General features: G+C 32.3%; 1 protein-coding gene across 1 annotated transcript in view; it reads right to left on the bottom strand.

The window, feature by feature from the left end:
* Positions 1-9,934, bottom strand: part of LOC111056207 — a gene marked incomplete in the record, with an annotated part of 336,828 nt that overhangs the window by 254,393 nt on the left and 72,501 nt on the right. The window contains 1 exon segment of the mRNA XM_039435672.1: positions 8,537-8,591. Coding sequence (XP_039291606.1) covers positions 8,537-8,591 — 55 coding nt within the window.

The raw sequence follows: 9,934 nt of genomic DNA, 5'->3' as shown, positions 1-9,934 counted from the left end.
TGGATGATCATTGTTATTCTACTAGAAGATAGAATAATTTGAGTAGTTTCCCTTTCAGAGGGAGTTTTGACAACCCACAAAACTAATTTTTCATTTGAAGATATAACGAGAAGGTGCATATGACCTTATTTCTTTGCTCAGCTTGCCAAAATACCCCTCACTCCAATATTAAAATTTTCGACTGACTGTACAGTGAGTCAGTCATTCTATCAGGGCTCGAATAATTTTGGAATTTCAATTTAATAAAAATGGAATAGAATAATTGCTTTATGTAAATATCAACACATTTATTCAGAGACATATTATTAACAGCATGCGTTTTCATATTGCTGATACAGTATTCATTGATGAAACTATGGACGTTTATTTAGCATTTTATCTCAAAAAACTGTTCTAGCTGGAAAATTAATAATCCATACCACTTGTATGCATTTCATTGCATCAGGAAAACGAAGTTTCAAAACTATGTTTTTTCTAAACAGATGTTTTTGAGATAATTTCTTTGATGCAGCTGATTCACATTCACCATATCACTATACAGAGTTTGTGAAAATGAGAATATTTATTTATTATCAAAACAATACTATTATTATACAATAATATGATAATCTTTTTCCAATCATTTATGAATCACAATAATCGACCACTTCACCACAATTCTAGGAGTGCAACATATTTCGAGAAATAGTGCAAATGAAACTGGAACACATGAAATAAACGAGAAAATAGACATTAATAGCTTGAAGAATAAACTACTGAATGAGGAGTGGATTCATGTTTTAGAAGATAATAATCCAGATACATCTTATGACACCTTCTTATCAACTCTCAGACAACATATACAAAATAATATCAAGCAGCATCGGCGGCAGAAGAAGTACAAACCCATCCAACCATGGATCACCTGAGGTAGTATAGTAGCAGCAATAAGAACCAGAAATCTACTCAACAAAAGAAGAAAGGGAGACCCAAACAACATTAACTTAACCAACTTCTATCGTCGGTATAGGAATACACTCACAGCTTTAATTCATGAAACAGAGGACCAATACTATAGAGAGAAATTGTATGAAGCTGGAAAGGATAAAAAAAAATGTGGAAAGTAATCAAAGATGCTACTGACTCTAAATCAAAAACAAAAATGAAATTGAATGCTATTAAAATAGATGATAGGATTCTCAATCCAAAGGAAAATCCAGAAACTGTGCTCAACCACATGAATAACTTTTTCACGAATGTAGGTGAAGAAATGGCGGAGACAATAATAGATTCCTTGAGAAAACCACTAGACCAAATCATATCCCAATATAAACTTGTTACAAGAACTCTACACTCCATCTACTTTCACCCAGTAACTGAAGATGAGCTTCTTGAAGCTATTAGTAGTCTGCGAAATGACAGTGCTCCAGGACTTGATGGAATCAATAATAGAGAACATTGAAGTCGATAAAAAATGTGATTGTGAAACCATTAATTCACATATTTAATTTAAGTCTGTCAAAAGGAATTTTTCCAAAAGCTATGAAAGAGACATGTGTTAGACCATTACATAAAGGAGGCGACAAAACAAATGCCACCAATTACAGGCCTATTTCACTTATAATTATAAGCAATATTTCTAAGATTTTGGAATAACTGGTAAAGATCGTCTTGTGGATTACATGGAAAAAAACAACTTACTATCTTGGAATCAATTTGGCTTTCGTGAGGGGAGGAGTACAGAAGATGCGGTATTAGAATTGTCAAATTTTGTCACAGATAAGCTAGAAAATAACAAAAAATGTGCAGCAGTGTTCCTGGACCTAGCAAAAGCTTTATTGACACTGTTAATCACAGTTTGCTGCTGAAGAAATTAGAAGCCATGGGAATTAGAGGAGTTCCTCTAGAATGATTTAGATCATACCTCTGTGACTGGCGTCAGAAAGTCAAAGTTGAAGAACATCTCAGTTCAGAGGAAACGATGAAGTTTGGGATTCCCCAAGGAACAGTTCTTGGGCCAATTCTGTATTTGACATATGCAAATGAGCTATGTTCAATTAAGGTAAGAGGAAGAGTAATAGCTTTAGCTGATGATACATGTATACTATTTGAAGGAAACACCTGGGAGGAAGTTTTTAATCTGGCACAGGAAGAATTGATGAAAGTCGATAAATGGTTAAGAGAAAATTTGCTTACAGTAAATGCAACAAAAACGAAATTTTTAGCCTTTTCTCTGACAGAACGGACGATACCACCGGATTCTTCAATAATCCTGCATCACTGTGGAAGCACCAACAACCCGTGTGATTGCCCTTCAATTCAACAAGTCAATGAAATAAAATATTTAGGAACAATAGTGAACAACAAACTCAAATGGGACAAGGACATTAATCTATCAATTACCCGGATCAGGAAGCTTCTCTACAAATTCTATCAACTCCGTAAAATCCTCAACTATGAGACATTAAAAACTGTTTATTTTTCTTTAGTGCAATCAATTTTAAGATACGTCATAATCATCTGGGGAGCTACGAATTTTATACATGTTGAACCTCTCTATAAACTTCAAAAACGAATACAAAAAATAATAGGCTTCAAGGAGAATCAATCCCCCACGAACATTCTTTTCAAGGACAGTAAAGTACTGAGTGTAAGACAACTCTACATCCAGGCTATCATCACGCGAATGAGGAGAAACAACGAACACATAAGACTGGCAGATCATAACCATCAAACAATGCAGAGAAACACGCATTCAATAGTACCAAGGATGAACACTACATTTGGGCAAAGAAACTACATATATTTGGGACCAAAAATTTACAATTCAATACCGAGATAGGGAAGAATTCAATAGACACAGGTTCAAGAAAAGTTTATTTTCCTGGTTGGTTGATATTGGAGTGGAAAATTGTGAAAATTTAGTTAGACTGTAAATATTGAAACTATTTATTCTTCATTCTTCTCTTTACTGTTTTTCATTTTTCTAAAAATAACCTTTCTTATTATTATCCTTAATAGAACATTAACATTTATCTACTAATTTCATAATTATGTTTGTATTATAAATTTTTACTTATTTTATTATAAAAAACCTCAATCCCATATCAGTGAATGAAGTTTGTAAATAGTTATTATAATACGCAATAAGCAACTAATTACTTATACCCCAACACATATAATTTATAGTGGGGTGTATATTTATTCATTGAAATTATCATTTATTCATTGTTGAAACACCGCTGATTTATGTAGTTACATTACAATACTATATTATCAATATTCTAATGTTGCATTCAATCTTCATTGTAATTAATAAGTTTTCATAATATGTGAAATTTGTTGCATAATTGGCTGTTGTACTGTAATTTATTGTAGATTCTTGTATAAACCAGAATGTATTGTAACGTAATTGGATAAATAAAATTTGAATTTGGATTTGAATTTGAATTATATCTATAATAAAAATATTATCATTATTATTTAAGATATTTATCGAATATCAAAACAATATTATTGAAGTTAAGTGGTATAAGGTAGAAAGCAATAATAGAAACAGATGTTCCTTTTTTAAGTTCGACCATATGATTTGGTGATTTTTTATTTTGTTATGAAATGGTATGTACCATTAGAAAATATGTTTTCCTACAGTTACCTTGAAAAGTGGCCATTCCTGCACTGATTACAGAACGCAAAGAATCACTTTTCCGCTCTAGTGCGGGAAAAAAGTTTTCTGCACTCCAGATTTGCAACATGGCAACACAAAATAGTTGGTGGGTTATATGGAGGATTAGTGCACGAAAACAAAAATTAAGCTGGTAACAATGACTGGTTAGATTTAGATGAGAATCATTTCAATGGCTACCCTTCATTTATGATAAAATCCCAATCTAGAAATCCAAAACAAGAATAATGTTTATCTAAATCATAATTAAATAATAACTTCTCATCATTTAATAATTAATAATGTTTATTTTCTATTGACAGTGATAATTATTTCAACTCCAAGCAATGAGAAATGTAGCAAACACACATTTTGAAATTCGAATTTTCAGGTTAAATAATTACCGTTCGAAATCCATGTCAATAAAATTATAAAATAACATTGGAATATACTACAATAAAATATTTTCTGTTGTCTATGTTATTTTATAAATATTTTTTAGTTTACTTATAGTATTTTTCGCTAATTCTAGTTAATCATAATTGTGAATATCTGAATACTGTTTTCAGCTGGATGAAAGAACGAAGTTAGGTACGATTCTTCCCGCTAGGTCGCGCGCTTGTCGGTTCAGCCATTTTGCAGTCTTCCAAACCAGCTTTTGGCGTGTATTTTAAATGCGAATTTTTTTTTATCTGTATTTTTTCTGATTCTTGAATGAATAAAAATGAGAACTTTGGCTGAGAATTTTCAACTTCAATTGGATTATTAATTTTTAAATGAATTAAGGTTGTTATTAATAACAGCATCACACAAACAAACATTTGATGGATTTCAGCCATCATTTTATCCATAATTACCCACTTTTCATATTCAATGGTAACTGTAGGAAAAATTTAATGTGAAATACAAGTGCAAAGTTCCTCTGCTGCACTCAAGAAGCCATTCCACCCTCGCCTACAGCTCGGGTGTAAACGTTTCTTTCGGTGTAGCAAACTGTCACTTTGCGCACTAGTTGCACAAATAACTATTGAAATATATTTGAAAATATGCAAAATTTTCAAAGAGTAACTAGACAAGTCGCTCAAAACCTAATCATAATTGAAAGAGTTGACAGCACCCTATCCCTTAGAAGTATTTCATATTTGAGAAATAAGCTCTATAATAAAGTTCCAAGAGGATGGTTGATAAAGGAGCCTAAAAGAAAAGAAAATTAAAATACCTGGGTGAAAGAAAATTATTTTTATTCAATTGATGATTTGGTTTGATATTGATTAATGTTGTATGAATTTAAAATTCAGCTTTATGTATATCTTTATAATTATTGTTATTTCTTAGAATGGGATATTGAGTTGGTTGAATGTTAATTATTGTAAGCCTATAACATTATACTTATTATTTTATATATTAATATTAATGTACAAGTGAATAAGATTCAAGACTCCACGTCGGCGTACAAGTTTTCTTTTGCCGACGTGCAGCACAAAGTTCTCAATTTCCTTTTTGTTGTATTCTGTATGTATTTTTTGTGCAATAAACGATTTGATTTGATTTGATAAATGAAATTTGAACATTAATTCTGAAAAATCTAGAAGGAAAATCGGGATTCGGGCTTCCAGGTGCACGAGATTGATATTTTTAGAATATATGTGCAAAATTTGGACATCTAAATGGTATGCAATCCACAAGTTGACATGTTTTGATGCGAACAAACAAACGAACACACGAACAAACACAATCCTACTCTCTCTTTTTATATAGATTGATGTTCAAATTTGATTCATGGGACATGGATATAAAATAGTATTATGTTAATATAGAACTACAATCTAGAAAGACCACCTCTTCGAAACAGATGGTTAAAAAAATCTGGTGCGGCGCACTCACACAACTTTCATTGCCCTTATGAAAATTGATCACCTGTGGCTACTTGACACACACCGATTTTGGACGGCCGATTTTTCATCAAACATTTTTTGCAGACACTTTTTTGCATGTTTCCGTTCAAACAATCAGTTATTTCGTTGTTGTGTCACGATTTTATTGAGTAAGAAAGTAATAACAAATAATTTAATAAAAAATAAAAATAATTGAAAATTATAATAATGCTGAAAGAGTTGTTGCTATGTGGTCATTGTATCATCGCATTAAGCGCCGTGGGATTAAACGTAAGTGCTAGATTCATCCAATTAATAAAAGCAGAGAAAACACGGAAACATTCTACACACATTTGAAGAACAAAGGCTTGATAGCAGTAAGTTCTTAATACCTTCAGAATGTTACACCATTGTCAATTTCTGAAAAACCATTAAGTTTACCAGTTAACTGGTTTTTAGTTTACTAAGTTTACCAGAGATTGAAAATGAAGTATCAACCAAAACCAGTATCCCGTCATGTGATAAATATGATTGTGGTTGTGACAATTTCAAGTATTTTTATTCCGAATTATCATAACAACAAGATGCTCAATAAAATGACAAGTACAAACAATTTTGATATATTTTCTCCGTGATTTTGGGGTCTGGTTTGAAACTGATTCTAGATGAAATTCTACTATTTTGTGGCACACACCTACATACTTACTTTTAATTGACCGAGCGAAGTGAGGTCTAAGATTCAAGTCGACGGTTTTGCATTTCTCTTTATGTTTTTATGTTTATATTTATGTTCCGCATTTACGGCGAAACGCTGTGATAGATTTTCATGAAATTTTACAGGTATGTTCCTTTTTGAATTTTGCGTCGACGTATCGTTCGCGTCGAGGCATCTTGAAATTTTGCATTACAAAATTATACTACAAAAGGAAAAGGAGTCTCCTTTAAACGCCAATATTACCGTAAAAATCAGACTTTAGAATTATTCATCATAAATCAGCTGTCTAGTGGACTATAATACTACCAGTTCAAAAACTTTGAACATCTTGAAAATGTATCTTTCCATCAACGTTGTAGAAAGTTGCAGCCAGACCTGATAACAGCACTCACACCCACATTTTGGGACGTCACGTCACGGTACGATAGGACAGAAAGCTCCATGTTTATTTAGGATTTTTTCTAGACATTTCGAATTGATAAATTATTATTTCATTATTAATGAAATAATAAATGAAAGGAAATATATGAAAGGAAAGATTCAAAACAAGCCAACTGCCAGGAAAAAGACCAGCTAAACTATACAATTATCAAGTAAAATGTATCTGATGGCTCATGGAAAAGTAATATAGAACACCATATTTCTAATACCAAGAAGAAAAATCTTGTTAGATACTTACTAATATTTTGAAGATTTCAATTTCCAAACGTCAGTAAACAAAACGAAAATGGCGAATTCCAAACAGTAAACAAACTATTCAGTGATGCAGAACTGAAACTGCAATGGTTACCAAAACTGGGCCACAGCGCATGTGCAGAATTGATGCATTATGGGTATGTTTCAAAGAAAGGTATCTGATAGATAACTGAGAGATAACATCTAATACGTTGAAAATATGCTCACCAAAACGGTACCACAGCGCATGTGCAGAAAAGATGCATTGTAGGTAAGTTTCAAAGAGAGGTATATGATAGATAACTGAAAGATAGCATTTGCTATGTTGAAAAACGGTCATTTCTGATATCTAATTGATGTGTATCAGAGACATATCATGTGATATGTATATTTTTCTTATCATTGATACATATCTGAAACTTTCTGTGCTGTGTGGGATGATTGGTGCAACTAAAATGACAAATTCATAAAATAGTTATATTCTCATTGGGTTGGTAATTCAAAAGTCAGCTGACTCTTGAGGTAGAAATGAGAAAAATCTTGTGATGCTCTGTTCTTGTTCCGATTTTTTCCTGAATGGCTGTGATACATGAATTGATCTCAACTATTTTTAAATGTTTTATTTGTTTTCTCAATGTACATTATTATAGTTGGAGCTAAAAAATTAGAAACTTAAATGTTATAAAAAGTGAAATCCAAGTTGAATTTAGTTTGCTCAATAATCTATCGCGAATGTGAAGTTAGTAGGCTAGCCCAACACATTGAATTGAACACATTGAATTGTGCCAACTTGTTTGTCGTCACAAATATTTCTATTGAATATTGTCCCAATCGCTTTGAGCAAATAATAAGCTGCATATCCGATACTAGTGTTCTGGTCTCTGTGAGCATTTCAGACTGGAAATATTATACATTATCTTGTAAGGTTAAGTTCTGGCTCACCACGGTAGCCTAGTATCTACCACCCCAACTGGCTATTTGAGCAAATGAACGTCAAGGAGGCCCTGAGGTGAGTCAATCATTGAACTTATATCAATTTATTAGAACAACCCTTACAACATTTATTTAGCACTTTGTATCAAAAGAACTGTTCTAGCTGAAAAATTAATAATCCATGCCACGTGTAGTAGGCCTAAACATTGCATCAGGAGAACAAAGTTTCAATACTATGTTTTTTCTAAACATATGTTTTTGATATAATTTCTTTGATGCAGCTGATTCACATTCACCATATTATTATTAAACAGAGATTGTGAAAAAGAAAATATTTATTAACTATCAAAACAATACTATTATAATATTTATAATAAAAATACTATCATTATTATTGAAAATATCCATCAATTATCAAAACAATATTATTGAGGTTAAGTGGTATCAGGTAGAAAGCAATAATAGAAACAGATGTTCCTTTTTAATTTCGACCATATGATTTGGTGATTTTTCAATGAAATCGAATGTACCATTAATGAAATTTTCAACATTAATTCTGAAAAATCTAGAAGTAAAATCAAAATTGGGGCTTCCAGGTGCACGAGATTGATATTTGTTTAACAAACACAACCCCACTATCTCTTATTATATAGAAGAAGATGGAAGAGGAAGTGAATGAATTCAAATGAATTTTACCTGTCATCCACAGTTGTCTGTATAAGATCTGGTTTTACAAATTCTAGTGTGCCTCCTGAAACACACGAGTAGAGAGAAATGAAATAAACTATTTTTTACAAGTATCAGTCCTATTTTTTTACTTTCCTTGCCCTATCACCATGGGTAAGGAAAGTATTGCTTACCAAAAAAATTCAAGGTACCCCAATTTCATGTTTTCTATACGTTTCATTACTTTCCTTGCCCTATTACCATAGGTAAGGAAAGTATTGCTTTCAGAAAAAAAATAAGGTACCCAAATTTCTAAACTTTTCAAAGCCTCCTAAGTCCAAAAAAGTGGTTTTTGGGTATTGGTCTGTATGTGTGTTTGTGTGTGTGAGTGTGTATGAGTGTATGTGCGTCTGTGTACACGATATCTCATCTCCCAATTAACGAAATGTCTTGAAATTTGGAAATTAAGGTCCTTACAATAAAAGGATCCGACATGAACAATTTCGATCAAATGCGATTCAAGTTGGCGGCTAAAATGGCAAAAATGTTGTCAAAAACAGGGTTTTTCACGATTTTGATTAAAGTTATACCTGAAATCGATAAGCTCTATCAACTGCCACAAGTCCCATATCTGTAAAAATTTCAGGAGTTAAGCCCCATCTATGCAAAGTTTGATTTTAGATTCTCAATTATCAAGCTTCAGATACAATTTAAACAAAAGATTTCGAGTAGAATAAATTGAGCATGAGAATCTCTACAATTAATGTTCAGTAACATTTTCACCTAAAATTAAAAATAAACTCAAAAATCGAGAAAATATGATTATCCAATTGCAAACTATTGGCAACTGTTCATTCTATTAAATGATTCACTATGAAGAGATAGCAGACCTGGTGTGTCTCCAGCGTTATTACCCTGTCATCAGCTGGCTCTAATCTTTGAATAGTAGACTTGAGATGCGCGGGAACACTACCGTAGCGTCAGGTGATCAATTTTCATAACGGCAAGGAAAGTTGTGTGAGTGCACCACACCAGATTTTTTAATTTCGCCGTCCTCATAAATTCTATCAGATTGAATCTGTTTCATCGAATAGAATTTATAAAGAAAGCAAATAATCGATGTGTGTGTAGCTATAGTGAGGTCGACATTATAGTGGCAGTGGAGAAAGATAGGAGAACAACGTTGCCGATCCTCTGTCTTGTCAATGCCTTCCATAGATGGTAGCTGATACAAGTTTATTGATGTAATATTAACTGTTTATTCTCTTGTTGGTTATCCATCTCGTTTTCACTTTTATTATTACTACCGTATTTGAATATAACTTTCAAGTGAAAAAACACTCACATTCTTTGGTGTGGCGACGACCGTTCCGTGCTGGTATTGTTCATTCTCAAGCCAGACATAAACTAAAGTATTCAAGCTAGGTT

This window comes from Nilaparvata lugens, chromosome 9 (genome assembly GCF_014356525.2).
Source record: "Nilaparvata lugens isolate BPH chromosome 9, ASM1435652v1, whole genome shotgun sequence".
NCBI lineage: Eukaryota > Metazoa > Arthropoda > Insecta > Hemiptera > Delphacidae > Nilaparvata > Nilaparvata lugens.
This window is presented reverse-complemented; position numbering and strand designations above follow the sequence as displayed.